This window comes from Triturus cristatus, chromosome 5_1, assembly GCF_964204655.1.
Source record: "Triturus cristatus chromosome 5_1, aTriCri1.1, whole genome shotgun sequence".
In the NCBI taxonomy this organism is placed as follows: domain Eukaryota; kingdom Metazoa; phylum Chordata; class Amphibia; order Caudata; family Salamandridae; genus Triturus; species Triturus cristatus.
In genome coordinates, this window is record NC_140587.1 from 913,170,269 (window position 1) to 913,197,397 (window position 27,129).

The window sequence follows — 27,129 nt, forward strand, 5'->3', positions numbered from 1 at the left end:
CAGCATGGCTTGGGCACCATTAACTGTCAACCAGTGACTTAATCGCCACTGATAATCTCATCTGCTTACATCTGTGGTCTCATGCTCACCAGTGACATCACAGTATGTGTCACTGCAAAGGCAACCAGTAAGTGACATCACTGTCACTTTTAAAATGGCCAGTTTCAATGACCGATTGTGTGGGTGGCGTCAGTTTAAAAAAGCAGTGATTTTAAAATCACAGCTTTATTGCTTCTTTTTTTAAGCACGTAGTTAAAAATCAACATTGAGGAGCAGTGTGAGGTACATTCTGATCAGAGATTTGAAATCACACCTCTCGTGAGGGGTAATAGTGAGGTTCCGAGAGGGTTAGGAAAACAAGATGTTTACAGCAACCATGGTGAGAATATGGAGGAGAGTCCTGTTTTTTTATATCGGACATCTTATTACATTGTGGTATGGAGAGCTGGATAGATGTCTGAAGAGATTAAAAAGGGTGGGTGGTGTGAAGTTGATGGTTTTGTCGAAGGGGAAAAGAAATACTGATGAATCCGAACTAAACAGTAATTGTTTACTCATGACAAAAGTATCCATCTGATTTTGTGGTCTGAAAATTATTTTGGGGCAAACATCTTTGAATATTCTGTATCTGGAACCTGGTTGCAATGATGTTAATGCAGGACACCATTAAGATTTCATGAGGTTTTTTGCAATGGGAGAGTGTGTTAGTATGCCAGGTAGAGGTGCGAGAGGGGAGAGGTTGCAGGGGCATAGTGTAAAGAAAGTAACATCTAGTTCATTGGTGTACAGGTAGTAAGATGACAAGTTTTTACTGTCGGAAAAAAATAGAGGTCTCCAGACTAAGCCTTGGGTGAATGGCCATTGGGTAACTGTGTGGACAGGGGCTTGCGGTGCATCAGGAGACAAAGTAAGCAATCATTGTTAGCTTGCTAGAGTAGTTTGATTTGCACGGATGGCGATGGCTGATAGGTGGTTTTACATGGAGGGGAGAATGCTTAACAGTTATGTGAGGGTTGCTTCTGTGAATTGGAGTTGGCAAGTGCTGAAATTGCAAATGATCTGGTTGTACTCTAGAGATTCAAGTGCCTTAGAAAAGAAGGTGCACTTGGAAGAAGATGATAGTTGAATGTATATGTGTAAATGAGGATTATGTGATGAGCTACATCATTAAATGCGTCATAAGACGTGGAGTAGCGCAGGGCAAGGACGCGTTGTGTTTGAGGAAAGAGCAGATTAAGTGAGGTTAGAATTTGCATTTGGGGCTAGATACCATCGTAATGGTGGTAGTGGAAGCCGGGATGGCAGTTATCATCTTGATTATGGCATGATGTGGAGTAAAGAGGTGTTGATTCCCTAGTTAGACTTTTAAAGATAATCGGACATCAATGAAGCATGATGTATAGTTCCCATAAGGCGAATCATGCACAAAATACGGCATGGCGGGTAATTTTTAGATGCTTTACCAATAGTTTATGCTCATCAGTTGTGCACTTATCTTCTGGTGGTTCCTTCTTTTTCTAACTTAATTTTCATATTGTTTGAAACAAAAGAACAATGTATTGTGCATTATAATTTAAAAAAATCAGGCTTCTGATTCACGCTCCAATATATCCAGTATGACAACCATGTAATATTTCCTTTTCATTACCGTAGCATATTTACTAGACCAAAATATTCCCTTAATCCCCTCCAAATCTTATGTTTGCGGGGACAACACCTAGCTTGTAATGGATTCTAATTTCCCTGACTAGTCCATTGATTGACCAGTCCATTGCTGCCTACCACTACATGCCGTCATGGTGGGAGGGTTTCTGTGATTTCCATCTGCTTGCAGTTTCTCTTTTTGCAGTGATCTTTGTCAGTCCCACCAGCACTCTCTCCCAGAGTACCTCCCACATTAAGGATCCTCAGCAGTGCCACTCTAGGAAGTCAACACAATCGATCTTTACAAGATGCAAGCTTGAGTGTTAACCAAATAAGCACCAGTATTTTCTCAGTCTCAGGGACTTTCCAGGTCATGCGAAATCCACATCTGGGTCAACTCAGTGGAAGCAGGAAGGTGTAGGGAGGTGGCCAGAATGTTAAAGTGTCTGGGTGCAAAATATGTAAATACTTCAAGTGGATCAGCTGCAAGTGAAACTAAATTGCATTCTCCAGCAGGGCCATTCTAGCCTCTATCTAATCTGTGTCTCGAGGGCACACCCATCTTTCCTACTTCGCTTTGAGGGTGTCAAAGTAATCAGGGTAATTAATGTCCGAGTAGCGATAAATCTGTGAGAGTGCCTCTTTTCCCAGTGGGCCTGACATGAGCCTCCAGTGGACAATATTCTGGAATGTCTGAAAAGGTATATCACTCTGGATTTGTATAGTGTGGCTAATCACCCGTAAGGTTTATCCATTTGCTGATACTCCTGCTACAGTGAGTTCAATTGAGCATCCAGGTCTTGAGTCCTTTTCTGAATTCCAACAGAGATGTTGAGGTCTGTAAGTGAGGTGGGAGGTCGTTCAAGGACTTTGAGTTAAGAGAAGGAGCGTCCTCTACTGTTGCTGCAGTGGATGCAGGGGGTGTGGGCGAGACTTGGGGAGGTGGAGCACAGGTGTCTGGTGGAAGTTCTGTTGGTGGTTGATGTTCGCTGGTCCCTGTCTGTGGAGGGCTTTGAATGTGTGGCTCAACATCTTGAACTGGCATCACTTCTGAATGGGGAGCCAGTGGGGCTTCTCAAGGTGGGGGTGATGTGGGTCCATTTAGGAAGGTCTAGGATGAGGCTGGCCACTGCGTTCTATATTGCTTGCAGTCTCTTGGCGAGATGCAAGGCTATTCCTATGTAGAGTGCATTGCCATAGTCCTGTCTGCTGTTGACCAGGGCTTCTTTGACTGTGCCTCTGGTGTCTTTGGGGAGTCACTTGAAATTCGTGCGTAGCATGAGAAGGGCGAAGAAGCAGGCGTATGAGATTGCATTGATCTGTCTTTTCATGGTGAGCTTACTGTCCAGGATGATGCCAAGGTTGCGGGTGTGATAGGTCGTAGTGGGTGAGAGTCCTAGTTTGAGGGGCACCAGGCATTGTTCCATTGGTAAGTGCTGTTCCCAAGATCAGCACTTCCGTCTTGTATAAGATCAGCACTTCCGTTTTGTCTGTGTTGTTGTAGGCAGTTGTCTCTAATCCAATCGGCGATGTTCGTCATGCACGTGCAGAAGTAGGTCAGCGTGGCAGAGGGGTCTTCTGATAGTGAGAGGATGAACTGGGTGTTGCGTACAATGATGTTCAGTCCATGTGATCTGACAACATTGGCCAAGGGAGTCTTGTAGGTGTTCCAACAGGGTGAGACCGAGGGACGAACCTTGAGGGACGCAGCAGATGGTGTTCTTTGCTTCTGAGGTGAAGGGCAGAATGCGTATTCTCTGCATTCTACCTGTAAGGAAGGAGGCAAACCACTTGAGGGCTTCTCCTTGGATATCAATGTTGTGAAGTTTTTGATCAGGATGTGATGTGATATTGTGTCGAACGCTGCTTAGAGTTCGAGGGGGATCAGGGCTGTTGTTTTTTCCTTGGTATAAGAAGAATCTGATATCATCTGTAGCTGCAGTCAGGGCAGTTTTAATGCTGTGGTTGGTGCGGAATCCAGATTGAGAAGTGTCCAGAAGATAGTTGTTCTACAAGTGTTCTGTGAGTTGGTGATTGATACCTTCTCAAGGAATTTAGCGGGGAAGGGGAGCAGAGAGACGAAGCAGCTCTTGAGGTCGGATGGTTTCTTGATTAGGGGCTTGACTTCTGCGTGCTTCCATTCTTCGGGGAATGTGGCCGTGGTGATGGATGCATTGAGGGTAGCAGTGAGCTCGCTAATGATAATCTTCCTCCCGAGGTTGAAGATGTGGTGAGTGCAGGGGTCCGTGGGTGCTCCTGAGTGGACGGAGATTATTTATGGTCTCTTGTGTGGTGAGCAAGTCCCAGGTGGCAAGCAAGACGTGTTTCTCATTCCTGGGATCGACTTGGCTGAGGAGGTTGGTGGGTTGGGGTTCGAAATTTCTGTAGATGGAGATCTTGTTGTGAAAGAAGTCCGCCAGAGAGTCGCAGAGTTTTTATGAGAAGGTGATGGAGTTTTAGGTGGCTGAGGGTCTGACGATGTTGAAGAATTCCTTGCTGTGGTTGGAGCTGGCTTCAATGTGATCAGCCAGGGCACTTATTTTTCGTCTTTTTCAGGGGTTGGTGGTATGGTTGAGTGCAGTTTTTTTATGTTGTACTGTCTGTGGGCTCTATGTTGGGGCTCCATTTCCTTTCGAGTCGTTAGCAGGTATTCTTCATGGTTATTAATTCCGTCGCGTACCAACTGGCGTGCTTAGAAGATCTTTGCTGGGAACGGCTGTTGGCGCAGTCTGAGATCCAGGCGGAGAAGTTCTTGACCACCAGGGCGTTGGTTCATTGGCTTTCTGAGATCTTGTTCCTTCTGTGGTGTGACGTGCAGGGTGGCTTGGGACGGTGCCGGGGATCCCGGGATGGTGAAGTGGACAGTGAAGTGGTCGGTCCAGGGAGCCCAGTGCCATGGTTATACTCGATTCTGTCGCTGCCCGTGAAGATCGCATTGAGTATGTTGTAGGAAGCTGGCTCTGTATATACTATACCAAAGTGAGGTATAGTGTGTACAGAGTCCAGTGGAACCCCAAAGGTAGTCAGAGGTAAAGTTAGATAGAACCTTACTCTGTATTTGTGATAGTGTGGTCGAACAGTAAGGCAGTATCAGAGGACAGTGTTAGGCATTTGTTGTACACACACAGTCAGCAAATGAATTCACACACTCAAAAACTGAACGTCAGACCAATTGTTTTGTATAAAAATATTCTTTTAGTTATATTATTTCTAGAACCAAGCAAGCCTGGCACAGGTAAGCAATAAATACTTTGAAGTAGTAAATGCTGATTGTAATACAGTTCAATTGCAATTGTAAATGTACTATGGTTTGACTTACAGTATTGTTTCAGAGAAATGCAATCACTTGTAAATACAGTACATAGACTTGAATGGGATTTTCAGTAAAATAGCAGGTAAGTTACTTTTCTTACTCAGTGCTGTATGCCTGGAAGCAGCACTTGGACATTTCTTGTAAACAGGTGAGTAAAAGCGTTTTTGTTAGATCGTACAATTTTAAAGAATTTCTTTAGGTTATCCTATGGCGGAAAATATGGTTATCGGTATTTAGGTAAGTAATCGGTCTTTGGCGTTGAGGTTCTCGGGTTGGAACAAGGGTTTCCCCTGGTTCGAGGATGCACTCTTGTTCCACCCTCAGCAGCACTAGCGCGGCCGGGTGCAGAGTGCTGAGGCCCAATGTTTTCCACTGGGGGATAGGGGGCCTCCGGTTGGTGGCTGCTGGCAGGCAGGCCACTGGGCTTTGGGAGCAAAGCTCCCGGAATTTAGCTCAGGGCAAATGGGGAAACAAATTAGCACTAAAGATGCACCCTCAGCGGCACTAGGGCGGCTGGGTGCAGGGTGCTGTTTTGAAGTCGGGTACCCTGTTTCCAATGGAGAACCTCTGGTTTGCAAAAGCACTGCAGGCAGGGAGACAAAGGACTTCTGGGTGCGACCATCACTTGAAAAGGTAAGTTGGGAAGTTAAAGGTTGCTTAGGCACAGTTGGTTTGGGCACACAAGGCCATGGGGTGCAGGGGTGCCTTTTGGGGTCGGATCTTCTTACCAACTCGCGGTTAGGGAGGCCTTCTGTATTTAGAGTGCAGGTGTCGACTGGAGGCTTGAGGCAGGTCATGGGTCGCTGGATCTCGGTTCAGGATCGCCTGGGTGACCTCCTTGTGGTGTTTGCCCACTCGAGCACGGGCTGTCGACGGCGCGTGCAAAGTGGGGCAGATTTGCGGTTTCCGGCTGCTGCCAGAGGTTGCAGTTGAACAAATCTGGTGTTCACAGGAGAAGCTGTCTTTGGAAATGAAGCTAGGCAGGTTCTCCGGGGTTTCTGAGGTTGCTGGCTGTAGGACACGCCGGGTTTTCGCAGAAGTAGGTTCGAGGGGGAGACAGGCTGGTAGGGCTGGGGCCAAGTGAGTGGGCGTCTTCCTCTTGTTAGCTGCTGCATGGCTGTTCGGTCCTTCTTTTCTTCTTGTTTCTTGTCTGGATCTGAGGAAGCAAGGTTCAAGGGTGCCCCTAAATACTAGATTTAGGGGTGTTACAGGTAGGTAAAAGGCAGGGACCAATGGCTCCCTTCCCTGGGGTGGGTGCACCCCCTATTATGCCACCCTCCAGTGGGAGGGGGGCATGTGCCTGTCCCTGATTGCCTGAGTCCCCCCATCTTCAAGATGGCATGGACTGAGAGTTGTGCTTCATCTCGCCTCCCCCACCCGAGGGGTGGAGTTGGCAGAGGTGGGCACGCCTCTCTTCCTCACTTGTTTTTCCCGCCGGTTCTCCCGCCCAAAGTGGGAGTCAGAACCAGTGGGGACCATATGCTAAAAGCAGAAATTGGCCTGGGGAACCTCACAAAGGCGGCAACCCTTTAAAGCTGCCCCTTTGTGTACCCTGCCCATCCTGGGGGAGGAGGTTTGGTGTCTCGTCCCACGATGTGCATTGTTTCAGGTCCCAGAGAGCAGCAGGCTCTTGACCCAGGGGTCCAGAAACATGTCTGGTGGTGGCAGCTAAAAGCAGCCACTCAGCCTGGACACTAGTGGTGCGTTAGTGTTCAGAGGGCATCTCTAAGATGCCCTCTGTGTGCATTTTTCATTAACTCCCACACTGGCATCAGTGTGGGTTTAATGTGCTGAGAAATTTGATACCAAACTTCTCAGTGTAGCCATTATGGTGCTGTGGAGTTCGTAATGACAAACTCCCAGCACCATATACTCCTAATGGCAGCACTGCACTTACAATGTCTAAGAATAGACTTAGACACTGTAGGGTTACAGGGATCATACACCTGTACCCTCACCACTGGTATAGTGCACCCAGCTAGAGGGGTGACCGATCTAGGCCAGGGCAGTGGTTTGTAGGCATGGCGCACAGGGATGTGTGCTATTCCGTCTCTTCACTTTGTTCTGCACCAAGACACACAGCCTGCAAAGGCAGTGTGTGAGTGTCAGGGTACAGGACCTCTAAGGGTGGCACAATAAGTGCTGCAGCCCTTAAAGGCCTTCTCTGGTCACTGTGCCCTGGGTACCTGTGGTACCATTTACCAGGGGCTGACCTGTGGCCAGAGATGCCAATTGGTTTTAGGCTTCAATGCAGTTTTAGAGAAAGAACATAGGCCCTGGGTACCTGATTAGCAGGAGCCCAGGGCACACTCAAAGTACATCAGCAAAAAGTGGGGGCAACCATGCAGAAAGAGGGCACTTTCTCACATGTGTCCTGCGATGTGAATGGGGTTGATGACCAGTTGGATGAGGATGATGTTGCTCATGCTTTCAAAGAGGTTGGTGGTGTTATTGTTGATGTGAAAGAGGCGGTCATTGAGTAAGCTGTAGTTTTTGGAGTCTATGGCGGGTGGAACGATGCAGTAGGGAATGGAGTTGCAGAAGCTGGGGCGAGGTCCTTGAGGTGAGGGTACCTCTGATGGAGGTTTTGCTGTATTCTCGGAGTCTGAAATTGAGGTGTTCCATGATCGGGGTGACGTCTGCAGTGCTGGTGCAGTGGATAGTTTCCTTGTGGATGATGGCGATTCCACCTCCATGCTTGTTGATGCAGTTTTATTGTGCAGTCTTATAGCCGTCGAGCGAGGCTGAGGCAATGTCTGGCGCGGATGTGGAGTTGAGCTAGGTCTCTGTGAGGACGATTATGTTGGGGTGACAGAGGTGATGGTTTCACGGAGGTGATGGTGTCCCAAATCTCGGTGGTGTGCTTGCAGAGAGATTGTGCTCTGAGCAGGAGGCAGTGGAGTTGGACTGAGGTGGTTGTGGTAGGTGTGGTGGTGGTTCCCAAGCATGCAGGAGCTTCAGTGTTGGTTGCAGGAGAAGAGGCAGTTCCAGCATGTGAAAGGTCCTACCATAGATCATGGAGAGGTGTGGTAGTAGTTGTTGCAGAATCCTGGGTCCAGGGTTTTCAAGCTCGGCGGCGGTGTATCTTCAGTGGTGGTAGGGCCAGGGTTCCTGGCGCTAGGTGCTGACGGGCTTTCCTTTGATACACCTTTGGCGTACTGGTGCCCTGCCTGCTGTGCGTGGCCCCGCTGTGGCCTCCATAAGTAGTCCTGGGAGGTAGGAGAGGCTAGCGGGAGGGCACAGAGTGGGCAAAAACAGCTAGAGCGTCAAAGGACAATAAAATACAGCAGCCAAATACAAGACAGCAAAGAAGAAAATACAGCAGCCAATACAGTACAGCACAACCGAACCTAGAGATACAATGCAGTTGAGGGGGATTATGGTTGACCCAGTTGGTAACAGCTCCTTGGTAACTGGTTGTCGGCAGCAGCGGGGAGCGGCATGCTGACCAAGAGGTTGAGGAGTTGTCTCACGTGCATGGAGAAGCTGTAGGCATTTATAGAATTGTCTTTTTACTAGGCCGAGTTGTCTACAGTTTCTGAAACGACTTCATAAGTGACCCATGCCAAACATATCGTAAGTTTGTAATGCCAGTCCTGTCCTAGTTTTGAAATGCAGCTAATTGGGAATGGTTTGTGAATTTAACATAACCAGTCATACTCCATGCCTTAACTTTTCATAGTAGTTCTCTTAGCAACAAATTTCTGCCTAGTGCCATGTTGTAGCTTTTAATCATGAACCTGCTTCCCTCTGACTTAAACCAGTATCTTCATCCATGCGTTTCCCAACTATCCACTCTATTGGCCTCTGGCACCATCAAAGTGCCAGGTGAGGAGATCAGAAAATATCAATTTTTTATATATTTAGACCCACATGGTTTTTAGCTGGCTGACGCAAACCTGAATCTACCCCCTTGATAAGTTTGTTTTCTATTACATTTAAACTGTTACTGTCCTTGATTGTTTCTCTTGTCAGGTCAGGAAACCGCAACATTTTCCAACCTTTATATTCAATGCCCGTCTGCCTTCTGTAAAGTAGCTACTACAATATTCCCGCTTGTTTACTCACCCCCTTCATTATGCCATGGCCTCCTTTCCGGTGGCTTTTTTCCCTAGAGCATTTATTAACGTAAATGGGGTCATCCTCCAATTCGAGTTTCAGCTTTGGTGACCCACTGGCGCTTTAGGATGCGGATTTGGATAGTTTATGGAATCTCCAAAATGTTCTTCTCTTGCGACAAAGTCCTTTTATGTATCCTGCATCTTTACTTTTATGTTTGCCTTCTCAAGCAGTGTCACCTTTTCTTTATTTTTCAATTTTGTCCTTTAATTGTGCAAAAGATTTTTTAAATTTTTCAGCCTTTACAAGGTCCCAAGGACAGAGTCTGCAAAACAAACAAAAAAAAAAGGTCACTGAGCTGTTTTGCTTTGTTCTCCAATCTTCCAGCACCCCTCCAGTTGTTTTCGTTCATTCCTTTGCCAGGTGTAAATCCACTATTGTTCCCACTTGTTGCTTCGCCCCATTTTCAAATTACCAAAATCACACTTATAAGAAGTGTGACAACTTAATAGAATACTTACCCCAGTTGGATATGTCCACCTTTCGGAGGTACTACAGTAGGATGGGTACTGTTTTCCTGTACATGTTTTTGTTACTTTAGTCGCATGTATTAACTGGTTTTCTCTTTTTATTCTATTATTTTTTGTGGCCGCTCTGCAGATGTATATTTATTCATAGTGTAAGACTAAATTAGTAGCATCGGGCATCCCGGTGAGATCTAAAAATGTCTGCCTGTGTCCTTTCAATGCAATTTCTGCCTTAAAAATGTATGCTTGCCTGACTCAGCCCAAACAACATAGGAAGCAATGCCTATTCCAGAATATCCACCATTAATAATCCTTAGCTTTCTCAAAGTGAGGGCTTCTTATCTCCACCTGTAAGTGGGATGGGCAAGAGTTGCATCTGATTCTCCGTGGCCCTGTCACTCCTCTAAAGTAGTAGCCATGCCAGATCACACTCACTATGAATCATCTAGTTTGTCAGAAATCCAGGGCTCTGGAACGTGGCAGCAGTGATAATGGTGACAGGTTCTGCACTGATAACGATCCAGCCGCACAGTGGGGATTTAGTCCAGCTCCTCAAAATCACATAACTAGCCATGAGGGCCATCCCCAGATATGCAAGCTAGCACAATGTCAGCTCAAGGTGAAGATATACGTTATCTTTAGACACTCTAAATCGTGCAATCAATCAATATTGGCCTATTATGGATGAGAAGAGAGGACAAAAACATGGTTTCATGTCCAGCTATGTTCTTTGCGGCCATTTGCACCATCAGCATACCGAGCTGGATTGCTACTTTTAGTTGTTCACTGTATTTCCGGAGCTTGTGAAAATAAGCTTTGGGATGAACACGGTTAACTGCAGCGGCCTAACCTTTCGAATATCTGCAGGCTCCAGACTGGATAAGGAAAGATTTTCAGCTTAGCCCCTGTGCACCAATATGTGGCATCCTGCGGCTCCCCATTTACGACCCGCCACCCCAAGACTGAGAATAGAAGAGAAGTGAGGCATTCGGGAAGCAAGTGTTTTGTTCTGCCAGCCCTGAACTCGTTCAGTCAAACAGTCAACGCCATCTGTTTGCTGGGTAGGTACCCTCATGCATTAGCGGACATGTTAGCTGAAATCTTGCCAGCAGTCCCATCAGAAATTTGCATTTACCGGGCCTACTGTCCTGGATAGTTCTCTGCATTAAGATCTGTTGTGCGTTGGCCAAGAAGCAGCCTCTGGAAGAATTGAGGGTTCATTTCACCAGGGCGAAGGCTGCTAGCACTCTGCTGGCATGCAGAGTTCCTATCCTGGATGTTTGTCAGCGGGCACCATGGGCCTCCGTGCACATGTTCACAAAGCATTATTGCTTTGACAGACCGATCCGATGGAAAGAAGATTTTGGCTGTTCATTGCTGCAGGACTATTCGGTCTAAGTCATTCCACATGCCTACCACTGCGGGAGGTATTGCTTTGGTACCTATTCTAAAGTGGAGAAATCAGCGGTTGGAACAGTCCATCAGCAGAACAAGTTACTTACTTTCAGTAAATTCCTTTATGGTGGATACTCTTATCTAACTGTAGATTTGTCACAGCCCTCCCTCCTCCTTGTTCTCTTGAATTGATTTCTTTTTCCTATCTAAAGAGGTACTGAATTGGAGATCTGCACACTGCCACAAATTGTTTTTAGGTCTCGCCTGGCATTAGTAGCGCGCATGCCATGCTCCTGCCATGCGAGGGCCTTTTGGAATCGATACGGATTCTAAGCGGGCACGCGGACGGACAGAAGATGTGCACGCGGGTACTGGATGCTTCACTGGCGGCGTGACACTCTGGGGACTTTTTTTTGGGCTCGGCAAACTGTACTTTTCAATATTTGATGCTTTTATTAAGCAGCGCGGCATGCTGCGCTGCTTACTAAAAGCATCAGATATTGAAAAAAAGAGTCGGCAATCTTTGATTGCGCTCATTGGAGCGGGTGTTTGCATGCTTGTGTTTTTCTTCCTTTTTTTTTTCCTTCTTCTTTTTTTTCTTCTTTCAAATAGGACAGACCTTTCCAAAGAAGGGGCAGACCTTGACAGTGCATTACGAGGGTGAGTGCTGATTACAAAGGGAATTTTGATTTGTGGGAGTCACTTTGAATAATGTAACTTCATGTTAGTCATTAAAAAAACACTTGCACGTCTTAGCACTGCCCTCTTAACCATTCATTGGTACGTTGAGTATATCTAGTGACACCGGTTAAAAGTCCAGTGGAGGTGTCCTTTGTAGACTCGCACCTGTTTGTCATAGAGCGATAATTTCAAGATATCCTTCATTTTGCAGTTTCCCATTTAATTTATACAAGAAATGGGGTTTGGAAATTTGAGGTTTATTTGGAGCTTCCCCTCCCAAACCATTTGACACGAACTCCCACCCAGGATAAGTGATAAAAGATTTTATGGTGGCTACCTACACAGTGCTTTATTGCCACTCGTGTGTGTTTTCTTTTTTTCACAAAAAGCATAGCACAGTTTTCGGCAATATGTTCCTCTTGCCCAGTGCCTAGGCTGAGATGAGCAGTATTAGCGTCGGAGAGAGAATGTCTAGATGCCTTGGTGGATGTGTCACTACCCTAACTAGGGTTCTTATCTGCAATAGAAGTGACACCAAAAAACCTGCGTCCCATATAGATACCTATGCATTTAGAGTGCATGGATCAAACTGTTTTGTGCACCAAAGCAAAAGCCTTAACCACTACCCTAGGTCTCGGTTTAGCATATCTGTTTGAATTGTTGTCAGCACGTTTCATTTGTTCCTTAATATGGCGCTGGAGGCAGGGCAGAGTTGGAGAGGGGGGGGGGGGGGGGGGGTCGACTCTCAGGAGCTATTGCGAGACTTTCTTGATCCAGCCAGGCACCAGGAGGGATTCACATCTGTGCTTAAATTGGGTAACCACCAAAAAAGAGCATTAGGGTGGGTAAGTTACTTATGTCACTTGCCTGAATTCTCATGCTACCAGCTTGATGCGTGACTTAATAGAGGAGGTCTCCTGTGCCTTTCGTCCATCTTTCCTGATGCCAATAGTCCTGCAGAAGCTGGGACACCGCTCCTCCTATAGAATATTCTTAGCGGCACCAGCTTGACATTCCAAAGCTATATTCTTACATATACTGATGGCTGAGCAAAGCCTACAGACACCAATAGCTTCTCAGTCACAGCACCATGAAATATCCTGAAGGTTCAAGGTCATAATGAAATCCCCAAAAATATCCACGACACAAATGTTAGCAGCACATATAACAACTAAATAATCTTGACTACCTCTTTCTCGCCACATGGCATAGTATCAATGCATTAACATAGCAAAATACCTGCAAACACACTTTCCACTTATTCTAAAATGGGTTATCTAGTATCCTAAACGAGAGTCCTACGCTACATGGACACAAAATCATAATGGTATGTAAAAAAGAATTATTTCACGTCGATACTTCAGTAAGAAAAAAGTAAACTCAGTTTTCCATTACATTTGGACTTCTCATTTGTGTTGTAGATATACTGTGTCCAAACTTTTAACTGGATACCCCATCTCTTCCTAGGTTTGATAATTTCCCTAAAAGATGACCTTCCCTGTATCTTGGTATGGACAAAACTGGAAACAGGGTGGCTGAAGGATGAGAACACTAATTATTCGATAGACCTAGGACAAATGACCCTCTAAGATGAACTGTGCCCCTGGAAAGGCACACATTCATAGATTTTTGGCAAATCTCATAGAAACCCTTTCTCCGTTTACCTTTTAAGTTTTTAAGTTACTATGTACATAGATGTGGTCTTCAGATCTCACAAATGAAATGTATTTTGAAACTCATTCTTAACTCGCTGGGACTTAAACTATCTCTTTATTTTGTATAGATGTTAATTACATGTCTGCCTTAGTGCAAAAGTGTTGGATCTACATTCCTCAATAAACTCAAGTGCAGAAGAAGCAATATGTATCGGCACATTATTTTTTTAAAGCAAAATACGGTGGTGCTGGCTCTTGCATTTGGAACCCTACACTGTTGGTTTCAAAAGGTTGACTCACTGACTCACTGACTCTCTCACTGGCTGACTGACACACACACACTCTCTCTCTCTCTGACTGACTCTCTCAATCTCTCTCACTGACTGACTCACTCTCACTCTCTAACTGACTCACTGACTGCCTCTGACTGACTCTCTCTCTCACTGACTGACTAACTTTCTCTCACAGACTGACTCTGACTCTCCCTGACTATCCCACTGACTGACTCTGACTCTCACTGGCTGACTCTGACTCTCACTGGCTGACTCTCACTGACTGACTCTGCCTCTCTCTCACTGACTCTGGCTCTCTCTCACTGACTCTGGCTCTCTCTCACTGACTCTGGCTCTCTCTCACTGACTCTGGCTCTCTCTCTCTCACTGACTCTGGCTCTCTCTCTCTCACTGACTCTGGCTCTCTCTCACTGACTGACTCTCTCTCACTGACTGACTCTCTCTCACTGACTGACTCTCTCTCACTGACTGACTCTCTCTCACTGACTGACTCTCTCTCACTGACTGACTCTCTCTCACTGACTGACTCTCTCTCACTGACTGACTCTCTCTCACTGACTGACTCTCTCTCACTGACTGACTCTCTCTCACTGACTGACTCTCTCTCACTGACTGACTCTCTCTCACTGACTGACTCTCTCTCACTGACTCTCACTGTCTTACTGACTCTCACTGACTGACACTCTCACTGACTGACACTCTCACTGACTGACACTCTCACTGACTGACACTCTCACTGACTGACACTCTCACTGACTGACACTCTCACTGACTGACACTCTCACGGACTGACACTCTCACGGACTGACACTCTCACTGACTGACACTCTCACTGACTGACTCTCTCACTGACTGACTCTCTCACTGACTGACTCTCTCACTGACTGACTCTCTCACTGACTGACTCTCTCAGTGACTGACTCTCTCACTGACTGACTCTCTCACTGACTGACTCTCTCACTGACTGACTCTCTCACTGACTGACTCTCTCACTGACTGACTCTCTCACTGACTGACTCTCTCACTGACTGACTCTCTCACTGACTGACTCTCTCACTGACTGACTCTCTCACTGACTGACTCTCTCACTGACTGACTCTCTCACTGACTGACTCTCTCACTGACTGACTCTCTCACTGACTGACTCTCTCACTGACTGACTCTCTCACTGACTGACTCTCTCACTGACTGACTAACTGACTCTCTCACTGACTGACTAACTGACTCTCTCACTGACTGACTAACTGACTCTCTCACTGACTGACTAACTGACTCTCTCACTGACTGACTAACTGACTCTCTCACTGACTGTTATACAAGTACTATTTCCCAACCTTCACCCTCCTGTTATTTATGCCCCCCGACCCCCAATAACAAAAACAAGCATTGGCATAGCCAATAGGTCTCGCCTTTGGGACCTTATAAGTGTTTAGCCATGCAACAGTTGCATAACTAAATACTTATAAGGTCCCAAAAGCGAGACCTATTGGCTATGCAAAGCGGCCGTGTGGCCGTGAAAGTAATCGCGGTAAAACGCAGCGCGCGCACACATGCACTGTAGCCCTAGGCTGGCCTGGTAGCACTTTTTGGAGCCCTCTCAATAAGTCTCGCCAGACCAGCGCATGCGCTGGGTCAGGCGAGACCTAAAAAACCATAACAAGCAACCATTGGGACAGGCAGATTGAAGTTGCCAGCATTGAAAGGACCCAAAAAAATAACTCAAGACATTTATTGGTAATACATTTTTAATATGGTCGTTCAGTTGTACATAATGCTTTCTTGGTCATATATACGGTAACAAAAATGCTTCTGACACTTCTTTAATATAACATTTCAGCATGCTGGAGACTTCTGTAAAGCACAGCTTCAAGACATAGGCAAAGTCAATATCTCTGGCTAAACACTTAAGCGAGACCTATTGGCTATGGCAATGCTTGTTTAAGCTTGGCGTCCTAGAGCTAGGGCGTGGATAGTGTTAAAAAATAAACTGACGTTCGCATGTTGGATGGCGCTTACATGTGGTTCCAGCCTTCACTTCTGGGGCGGAGTGGGGTCAACATGGAGCCGCACGATGCCACCTACCAATGTACAGGGGCTGTGCTGAAAAATCTTTTTAATACGGTCTGGTGCTTGGGAACTAAAGAAAGGGGAGAAATCTGTGATTAGAGTATCCACCATAAAAACCATTAGCCAGGGTAAGTAACTTGTTCATCACTGGGTGGAAGTAACTCTACCTTGTTGCCTCTAAAACCTTCTGTACCAAAAGTGATTCATCATTGGGTGTCAACATACAGCACGGCTGTTACAGATCAAACTAAAATAAATGTTAACCAGTTGTAGCGACTGCTGACCGTGCAGAAAGGTTAAGCCACAGCCAAGTTACTCATAGGTGCATGATTAATAGATGGCAAAATTAGGTCAACTCAGCAGCTACATGGGCAAGTAACTAGGCAAATAGCCGTGCATCATACCAGTTCAAGGTGAACATAACAGTGTTCCTATCAAATACCATGTCAGCCCGCCTGCTAGTTGTACCAGGAAGGATGCAGAAAGATAACAAGTGGACCTAAAGCACCTATTTTATAAAATACAGAGCCCTCATTTCCCTCCAGAGGGCTAACACTGCTTGCATTTTCATTCAATCAAAAATGTAAATCTATACCACATTCAGCTCTGAAGAAAAATATTGTGAATGTAGTCCTCCAGCAATTTAAAGTTTCATCGGAGACCCATCATGCCAGTCAAAGAAGTGCTTGATGAAGGTGTTTTAAGAATCTAAAATGCTAGAGCTTGTTTAAGTTTACAGTGCCTATGGCAAGTGATATTGTTCTGGGAATTTTAAGAACTTTTACCCAGGATTATTCTAAGAAAAATGATTTCATGAAAGCTACAAATGCAGAAAACACCCATTTGTAGGTAAATATTTTTATTGTGGTCACTATAGTAACTTGTGCGTGCTTAATTCATCTGTTACCTTATTTTATATGGCTCTCTTGCCATCTCCCTGTTTCAGTCCAATGTGTGCTACCTTCTTTGTTGTAGTAGTAAGAACTGAGGAAGTGATGATCCAGTGCCAAGTTAATTTTTGTGCTGGTGAAATTGGTCCAGGAGGAAATATGCTTCAGCTTTTGTATTTTTCTGTTGGATTAAAAATACCAGCGATGGCACTTCAAGTAAATTATTTCTTTCTTGGAACCTTAGGTAAATTGTGCTAGAGGGCAGGGAATGTGGATGAGTTTTTCACTGACCTAAGGGGAAATAGAATGAGGCGGGTTGAAGGACCAAAAGTCAAAACCTAAAATAAAATAAAAATTCTGGACATTTGCAAGCACATCTAAAGTAGTTGCAGTGCATAACGCTGCGCTCTCACACCCACCGAAACTCATATCCACACCCCTACACCTGTGCCTACATCAATAGAAGTAATGTTTGTCAAACTGTAGAAACATTTGATTCCTGCTGCACTAGTGTGTAGATCAACCCAATTAGTTGTCTGAATGCAGTCTGTTATCCTTTCATGCAATCCTTTGCTTGATTCTCCTAGTAGTCTCTCGCAGTTTTACCCCATTTACAGATAGAAGTGCCAGTCTGGATCCAGAAATGTTTTCTTCCGCAATACCCCTGCACGTCTGTAGGTGGCATCGGTTGACTCCGCGTCTGCGTTGTGGTCGCCAGTATAACGTCGCAGTGCCTACTTAGATGCAGCCCTTGCACGCTGACGTCACTGGTTTCTTTTTCCGCGCCATCCTAGCGCAGAGCTGGAGATAGCTACCCCGTAGATGTTTTTTGGCTAGCTTTTTGCGACTTTTGTAAACGTCTTTTTTGAGTCTTGCACTCCTGGTGCATGAGGGATGTCCCTACGTCGGACCAGCTTCAAACCCTGCGGTTCGTGTCACAAGATGTCTGTGACCGGTCCATACCTCGTGTGCTTGTGGTGTCTGGTGCGCAACCACGACCCGAAGTTGTGCTCTGACTGCTAGGCTATGCACCAAAAGACTTTGCGGGAGCGGTCCCGAAAGTTGTTGGAGGCCTGTCAAAGGCGTCTTGTCTCCGGTGGAGTCCGGGCTCCGTAGCAACCTGCTGGAGCTCCGGGAGATCAGACTGGCACTGAAGGCGTTCCTTCCCACTCAAAGGGAAAGTGGTGCAGACGTTCAGACAACACCACCACCATGTGGTATTGCAACAAACAGGGCAGGGTGGGGTTGTGGACCTTTCATCATGAGGCCCTTCGCCACTTGACATGGCTGGAACGTCCAGGCATAACCCTGGTGGTTCAACACCTGGCGGGTTCTCCGAATGCCAGGGCAGACAAACTCAGCCGTCGGTGCTTGGTTGATCACGAACAGCGTCTTCATTTGGAGGTGGTGCAGGGCCTCTTTCAGCAGTGGGGAGAGCCTTGTTTAGATCAGTTTGCCACCGAAGAGAACGCGCAATGCCAGAAGTATTGCGCGTTGGAATTTCTAAGTCGGCACTTGCTCTACAATGCTTTTCGTCGCGAGCAGAACTGCGGCCTCCTGTACGCCTTTCCGCCTGTACCACTTCTGCCCCAAGTGCTCAATCAGATCAACCGCGACTGGGCCTAAGTTATTGTTGTGGGTCTGGACTGAGCTTGAAGTCTGGTTACCCTGAGCTTCTGAGCATGGCCATTGATCCTCCCCCCCCCGATCAGACTGCCCCTTCGGGAGGATCTTCTGTCGCAGCAGCTAGAGACAGTTCTTCACCCGAACATGTCCAGTCTCCACCTCCTTGTAAGGAGATTGAGCAACGTCAGTTGACAGCTTTTGACCTTCCGCCCGAAGTCTGTGATGTCATCTTGGCAGCCAGGCGTCCCTCCACTAAGTCAGTATACGCCTGTAGATGAAACATGTTTGTGGCATGGTGCACAGCAAAGGCTGTGCATCCCCTTTCTGCCACTCTTTCAGAGGTCCTTTTGTATATACTTTCTTTGGCCTAGAAGGGTTGTGCTCTGGGCACTCTCAAAGGTTATCTTGCAGCTATCTCTGCTTTTCTTCAGCTGCCAGATCAGCAATCCTTGTTCAAGGCTCCTACTGTTATTCTTTAAGGCCACTACTCCTCTGTTTCGTCCATCTCCCTTCATAATGCCCCAGTGGGACTTGAATCTTGTTATCACATTTATGTGTGCTCACTTCGAGCCTCTTCATAACTGTCCTCTCAGGTTCCTCACTCTCAAGACTGCCTTCTTTGTTGCCATCACCTCTGCTAGCAGGTTGAGTGAGTTTTAGGCTGTATCTTCCAAGCCCCCTTTCTTCTCTGTGCATCTGGACAAAGTGATGCTTAGAACAAAGCCTTTGTTCCTTCCTTAAGTGGTTACACCGTTTCCTGTAGGACAATCCATCACCTTGCCCACCTTTTTCCCACCTGCGTACCCTTCAATGGAGGAGGAAAGACTCCACCGTCTGAACCCTAAACGTGAATTTGTCATTCTGTCTTGACCACACCAAAGACGTCCGGGTGGATGATCATCTCTTTGTTGGCTATGTGGGTGCCAAGAAAGGCCAGGCTGTTAAAAAAACGTAACATCTCTTGATGGGTTGGCCTTTGCATTAAGATCTGCTATGCTTTAGCAAAGAAGGATCCTCCAGGGGGTTGCGTGCTCACTCCACTAGGGCTACAGCAGCAACCACTGCGTTGGCAGGCGGAGTCCCACTGCTTGTTATTTGGCAGGCGGCAACGTGGGCGTCTCTGCAAACGTTTACTAGACACTATTGCCTGGACAGTCCAGTCCGAGGGATGGCTATTTTGCCTGTTTGGTCCTCCAGGACTTTCTCGTGTGAACTTGGTTTGCAGACCCTCCTCCGGGAATGGTATTGCTGGGGTATCAATTCTAAGGTAAGGAATCCACAAGTAACAGTCTCTTTCAGTTGAACAAGTTACTTACCTTGGGTAATGATGCATCTGTAAGACATATATTAGTTGTAGATTCCTTACTTCCCCACCCATCCTCCCCACTTTGCGAACTGATTTCTAGGGATAGGGACTCCCTTACAGGGCCCTAATTGTGGCGCACCAGTGGTCAATATCTTTCTTGGCTCTGCATTTCTGGCATGGAAAGTTGTGCCAGAACTAACGTCAGCGCGCAGGGGCGACGTCTAAGGCACCGCAATGTCATCCTGGCAACCATGATGGAGACGCTGATTCGACAGACGCCACCTACCAACGAGCATGGGTATTGTTGAAGAAAAAATCTCCGGAGCCAGACTGCCACCTGGGGTAAATTCTAAGGTAAGGAATCTCCAACTAACATACGTCTCTTCTAGATACATCGTTACCAAAAGTAAGTAACTTGTTCATCTAAGGCCATCTAGTTCCCACCAGTATTTTACATGCAGATTTACCATTCTGCATTCCCTGTAATGCTGTATACAGAAACAACCGAGACGTAGAAATGTTTGAGCTCCCAGGTCTACTTGAATCTGAATAATCATTTTGCAGTTTGCTGGTCACAGTCACCTTATAGTTCATTGGACATCTGCTTCCGAAGGACGTCTTAGATGTTTTTAGCATCTTTAGCCCGACTAGTGGTTTCTTTTGGCATGGTTATGCACAAGTTTGTTTGGGGCCTGACAAGTTTCACTCCGCTCTCCTCCTATAGAAGCTGTATCCTGGTTTACATGTCCACACTACTTTGTGACAGGAGGTTAGCCATCAGGTGTCACTCATCCGGGACATGCATTTTTCTGTAAGGTTCGCGGAGTTCTGCACTTTTGACATCCATTGAGATGTAGACAATTGTCTTAAATGAACACATTATCAATACCTTCACTCCAGAACATGGGTCTCAGCAAGAACCATAAGTAAATCTCAACAGAATATTTCTGAAACAACATTCAAAAACTCTTCTTGAATGAAAAGTGTTGAAATTCTGTGTGTAAAGGCATCAATAAGACTTCCTGCTTGCTAGTGACTTAGCATTACTGTTTTGAGTTATGTAAATGAGCAATATTGTAAGATAGCTATATGTTAAACAGGTTTCATTTTGGAACATGGCCATTTTGCAGGGTGGTACAGCCACATCAGGAGCAAATGTATGATGACGAAGAGGAGTTGACTTCGACGGGTCAGGATGAGGAGCAGCCTGGGCCCTCCAGAAGAAAAAGGCAGCCAAGCATGTCAGAAACAATGCCGTTGTACACCTTGTGCAAAGAGGACTTGGAGAGTATGGATAAAGAGGTGAGCCAATATGCACATCTGACTGTACAGCTCACAGGGATGTGGAATTTGATAAAATATCTACTTGTCCAAGTGACGGGATGCTTCAGAAATCTACTTGCCCTGTAAATTCAATCCTCTTGTCCGTTTTAGTGGCCTGCAGTGATTTTACCAGTTATGGCAGCATTCTCATTAAATCAGAGTTTGGAAAATAGCCTTTTTGATAATGTAAGTATCCACAGACAGAAGCTAGAAGCAAGCAGGAAGCTGTATATTCAAAGTTGGAATGCCCTGTGAGGCAGTGGACACCCACAATCTAACATATTTCAATGTGTTCACCAGCTCCTCCCCAATTTCTTAGCACTGTGGGAAAAGTTGGAAATTTACCCTTGACGAATGCAAGAGTAAACCTTTTTTTCCAGGGTGGGATCAAAGGTCACGCACACATATACCTGCTATGTTCGTGACCTTTTTTAGGAATCAGACCCCTAATTTATTTTCATGCTTCCCTTAATGTTTTTATACGGATTTTCCACTATTAGTTTTTTTTTTTGTTTTTTTTTAAATATGTGCATGTTTCAAGCATGTTTTACTAAATAATGCTTTGCAGAAATTGTATATAAAGAATTACAATAGATTAGCAAAAAACAATTCTGGTTTGAATTTTTCTTGTATATTTTATTATGAAAGCAAACCATCCTTAATCTTGCTTTCACGCTTATGCATGTATTGGCACACAATCGGAGAGCATTCTGCGAGCATTTTAAATAGCCTCAAATGGTTTCATTCTGCAATTATGTGTATACGTTGTTATACTTAAAACACTGTAAGCCAAGCTGACCTCACTGCACACTGTATTACCTTAGATCACTCACCTCATTAGTAAACGCTTTGCATTACTGCAGTTTGTACAACTTATACATATGCATACAAACGGTTAGGCTAGTACAAACACTAACTGGCTTTATTTGCTGACGACCTCCTTTTTTTTTTTTTTTTTTTCTTTTTTTTTTTACAGCAAAAAAAAGGGGAAGTAGTCGGAAAAAATGCCGCACCTCACTAAGCAAACACATTTAGTGGGCATGTAATGCTAATAGGTCAAGTAAGCATCAACTGTTTAAGTAATGGTGCTACTCAGGGTATTACCACACCCTACTACCTTAGGTGTGAGTACACAACAGACAATGCCCTCGTGTTACTATACAATTGAGAAAGTATACCCCGGCACTCCAATCATTTGATGATATTTAGTAACATGTGTTTGAGGTTTACTAGAGGAACTTTGTTTCCTTTTCACAGGTTACAAAATGCAGAAGAAAGCCATTTTCTCAATGACTTAATAGTCCCACTGAAAGCATATAAATTCAATTTCAGTTTTTACAGAAAGGAAAAAAGTAAAAGGACTATGCAATTTGATGATGGCAATTCCGAGTCCAATTAACATAGTAATGTTCAGTGATAGACAACATCCGACACGTGTTTTGTTACTGAGGTGTCTTTTTCAAGGCTTCAACGTACAAACACGAGGTTGTACCTAGTAATATACAATGCGTATAGCATGGAAACAAGTAAGTGGTCCCGAGAGCCTCTGGGTGTCAATCTTGGCTGATTTTCGCAAACGAAAAGTAGTTGTCTCTAGATTCGAATGGTAGTAGAAGTATCAGTCACGTGTCTTGGAGATACTATTCAACACTGTTTGAGGCTCTCAAGCTGCAGTGTTTTATTTTATTTTTAGAAGGCCATCAGAAGTAGCATTTCAAAATTATTGGCATTTGAGGAATTCCTTAGTTTCGGACAATGATGAGTCCCTGTTGCTTAAGTAGATTAGTGCCACGTAAGTCCGAGTGGTCCTTTGTTTTTTAACTGATCCAGAAATGTTGCTTCCTGTTCTGGCAGACAAATGGGCCCTCTATGTGGAAGGCTCTGGGTTCAAGATACATTATGCCAAGTCCCAAGGAATGCAAGTTTATGGCCTGTTAAATGCCTTTTGAGCCGCCATAGAGGAGCATGGCATAAGCTGGTCCGTACGCCCGAATAAAATATCTTGCCAGCCGCCTAACCAACTCCTCAAATACAATATATTCTCATAACACCCCTCCCCTGCTTGATAACTTCTACAAAGGCCTTTATAGATGGGGAAAGCTCCTTAAGTTCCTTCAATCGGTCACTTCCCAGAAACCGAAAAAACAAACCACCTTCATTTGGAATATTAATACCCCAAGTGTATCAAGACCTCTCCCTGTTACTCAAACTGATGGAGGGCAGGGAGTTCCAAATAGTGAAAATTACATTTGTGCCACCCAGTTACTTCTAGCCCTTGACTGGAACCATAGACCTGTTCACTCATGGCGATGAGTCGTTTAACCCATTTACTACACTGATCTTAAAAAGGACCAGTTAGAGAAGGAAGGGCTCAGGAGAAAACTCCAGTAGAATCCCTGTTCTACAACAGACATACAAAGATCTCCACTCTAAGCAACCATATTAAATTACAACCCGCACATAAGCACCAACACCCACCCCAGTGGGATAAAGACTTGAGCACCGATATCTCCAATGAGGTATGGATTAAAATTTTGGTGAGGTGTACCAGGTCATCTTTCTGCACCCAGCACAGGGAAAATGTGTACCAAACAAGGTGGTACCTTTCCCTATCTAGACGAAAGGTGACGGTGAGTGCTTCTGGCGCATGTTAGAAGTGCTTTGGCGAGACTGGTGTAATTTTGCATATGAGATGCTCCTGCCCACACTTACCACGCTACTGGAAGAAAATGTTGTCTCATATCAAAGCCATGACTGGGGTGACCATCCTGCTTAACCCCACATTATTGATGTTCAGAGACCATGGCAAGAACAGCGTATCTCCCTTACAGCCTTAGACTTCTCACACACCTATTGGCCGCCAGACTCTCAATTGCACACTTTGGAAGCTCACACTAACCCCCCCCCCCCCCCCCCCCCCGATGAGAGAGCCTACAAACATGACTGGTTTAACCAGCATATTGAATGTAAGTCGGTGCGATATCTTTGATTATCCAGAGACAATATGAAGATTTAGCGCTAAAACTCTGCATGTTGGCGTTCGTGTCTTTACTCTAACTTTTCAGTAATATCTGAAATGTCGCCTTCATTTTATAGAAGAAATGTATTGCCTTCTACTGCTTTGCTTTTGATGTTTACCTCCTTATCATGGATCAAGCACACAGAATTTGTTTCTGTGAACAAGAATCTAAATAAAGTTCTAACTAAAAAAGTGAATTAGAAACCGGACATGTGCAACAGAAGCAGAACAATTGATTAATGTAAGCATCCATTTATAATTTCACAGAAGGTGTTCAAAGTAACAGTCAACTTTGCCTGAACTGCGTTTCGATTTCAAGGCAGTAGTGTTTGTCTGTTTTGGTAGATTTTAATGTAGTTACTAGTATGGTGATTCAAACATGTTTTGGAATAGTGTAAAGCAACTTTATTGTTTTGAACTTGTTTATATGTCTCACAGTCTCGGGGTTTCCTGTTAGAGCAAATGAGTAAGTACCCATTGTAAGATAACAGCACTAAAAAATGCTACCAATCTGATCTATCCTGAGATGGTTAAGTCTTGCAGGAGTAACTTATGCATGCATCTTTGGCTCCTTTTTTCTTTCCCTGCCTCAACTTAAAAATAAGATTTTTTTCACCTACATCATTAAAAGTCAGTTCCTCCACCTTGAAGAAGAATCTTTTGATGTTAGTAGATTTTTGGTTTTGTTTCAGTTTGGCACAGACTTTTGTAAAGTGCATCCCTGTGGTTTTCTTCCTTTCAATTTGTACTAATTGTATATCAATATTCCTTGAACATTCCCATTTAGATGTTTTGGGGCTGATTCACAAAGGCACGTAAGAGTATGGATTAGAGTAATACAGGACTACTACTTCAGTTCCTCCTAATTACCTTTGTGAATCAGGCCCCACCCGTTTTAACAGATTTTGGCCTATTTGCTAGCATTGATGTCTATCCTACTACTCCTAAACATTTGTTACGCTTATGCTGGTATTGGTGTGAATCTTTGGAAGCAGGCATTTAAATCTCAGAGGAGTTTATGTAGTTAACATTGCTACATAATGTATATTTCCATGCCCTTCCTATTCCTTAAGCTGAGCATTAAATTACTGCTGCCAACTTAATGGCCTTTGGGCTCAGTAGCACTAGTCTTATTGTAGTGTTGTGACTCGGTGTTGTGACCATAGATAGCACGAGTAAGGCAAAGAGGTTAGACGTGATTGGATCTTGGCAAAAATAACGTTTCTGGAATAATGAACAGCTTTACACCTTCCGGTGTGTGACCAGAGCAGTTCTCTTGCATTGAAAGTCCATGTTCATCTCATTTTACATCTAGAATGGCTATCACCATCATTGTTAAATGAATGAGTATCCCACTTCCTTTTGCTGGATCATCTTTGCCATAATAATGCATACTCCTTCTTCAGGCTTTGTTTTTGTAATAGCATATTTGTAGATTTCTTTCTTAGAAGACCATAATGCATAACTGTGTCTTGCAGCTGGTAACCAGTTAACATGTCCATTGAAGTGACGTCACAGATTCTGCTGCAGCATTTTTCTACTTCCTCTAGGCCACTACATATCTTAAAAAAAAGGGTGGGGAGGGAACATAAAAATAAACATCCAAGTCCCCACCCTCCTCTTGCCTTTTATTCTGTTGAGCGCTAACTGAATCAGCTGGTTATCATGCTTTTGATCCTGAGGTGCCCAATATATGTGGTTTCTGATCCCTAGCTTGGATTCAACCTTTGTGACGACGTACCGGGCTACTGTGTGATAATGTTGACCAGTTCAGCACACCACGCCTGGGTATGAGGTTGGTGCTGACCCACAATTGTTTGCCACCAACTTGTGAAGCACATTTTTCCTGCAAACCCTGTAGAGTCCCACCAAGAACACTTAGAGGTGTGCAGGGGCAAATAAGGGAAGATGGAAAGGAATGCATAGATTTTGAGTTTTAACAATTTTCCAACGAGTTTACCTTTAAGGCAGAACTGCTACTAGCGCAGCAGTCAGGAAGCTGCAATTATCTTAATGCAGGCGCTTCAGCTGTAATAAGTGTTATGTGCACGAGGCAGCGGATACGAGGTAATTAGGTGCAAGGGCCTTTCCAAAGTCCAGGGTCAGGATTAAATGTGACTTCATCGTACCTATAGTAAAGATCATCTCGGTAATTACCGTTCGATCTTCCACGCCATCACTTTGTAACACATAATACTGTCTCACACATATACCAGGGGAAATAAAAAGGCATTTTTTCCGCACCATCAATGTGTTCTTCTTTTCGAATGTTACAAGGTTCCAGGAGTAAGGTTGATCAGAGAAAAGTGACAAGTCAGCTTTTCTGATGGAAAACAGCAATTATGTTGTGTTGTATTTTTTTGCAAAGCAAGATTTTCTTTTACTGTTTTATTAGTTATCATTGCTCACTCAAACATGTCCATTTCGTGTACATTTGCCTTTTCTCGGGTGATGCTCTTATTTAACCAACATAACTGATGTTTTCTAATAAAATGTTGGTGGAAGTAATATACTTAGCTTGGACTGGTTTATGGAACAGTGTGGCTTTTATTACAGTGGTAGAATGTACATTACATCAATGTACTTGTGTTGCTCGTTTGTCTTTGGGGAAAGGAGACTTGTGTTGGAATGATAATTTCTCATTTGAAAAAATTGTGTTACTCTGGGTCAGGAGAGTCACATTTCTTGTTCTAGCAAAATGTGATCTCTTGGAATTGTTTTGCATACTACGCAGTATAAAACACTATGCCAGCTTTAGGCATTTCCGTATAGTTGAATGGAGGTCTCTATTGGTTTTGTTAAGTTGTGATTCTTTCACAGACATTTGTATAAATGTAGTTTAGAATGGTATAGTTTCATGTTGCGGAGGTTAAAAAGCTTTTGTGCACAGAACTCGTGTGTATAGTTTTTTAATTCTCTGTTAAGGTACTTCAGCACTTACTGGGAGGTTGGATAAGAGGGTACCTAGAAAGCAGCACATGCTTGCTAGCATTAGGAAAAATAGTGTGGCCTGTGTGGGATACAGGGGATGTCTATTAGGTACGGCAATGGTTGTGCAGACGGTCTAGCTGGACTTAGCATAAAGCGATGAAAATACGAAAAAAGTTTAAAATCAATGCACTAGTCTCTGCAAGTGATGGTCTGATGTTTTTTTTGCGGAGATGTTTAATGGAAAGTCAAAGATTACATCTTTATGGCAGTGTGCGCTGAGCTGGAACCCAGTTGGTGGAGGGTCAGGATTTCAAAATATGAATGGAGAGATCTTGTTTGAGTACGTTCTGCTTTGCCAAACCAAGGTTTGAGGTCGCCTAATATGCAGAATTGAAATTCT

At 44.7% G+C, this 27,129-nt stretch overlaps 1 protein-coding gene across 1 annotated transcript in view; it reads left to right on the forward strand.

Moving 5' to 3' along the window:
* Positions 1-27,129, forward strand: part of CTDP1 (CTD phosphatase subunit 1) — a 646,418-nt gene that overhangs the window by 323,371 nt on the left and 295,918 nt on the right. Inside the window, exon 11 of the mRNA XM_085605940.1 lies at positions 20,587-20,758. Within this exon, the coding sequence (XP_085462066.1) occupies positions 20,587-20,758 (172 nt within the window). The remainder of the gene's footprint in view (positions 1-20,586; positions 20,759-27,129) is intronic.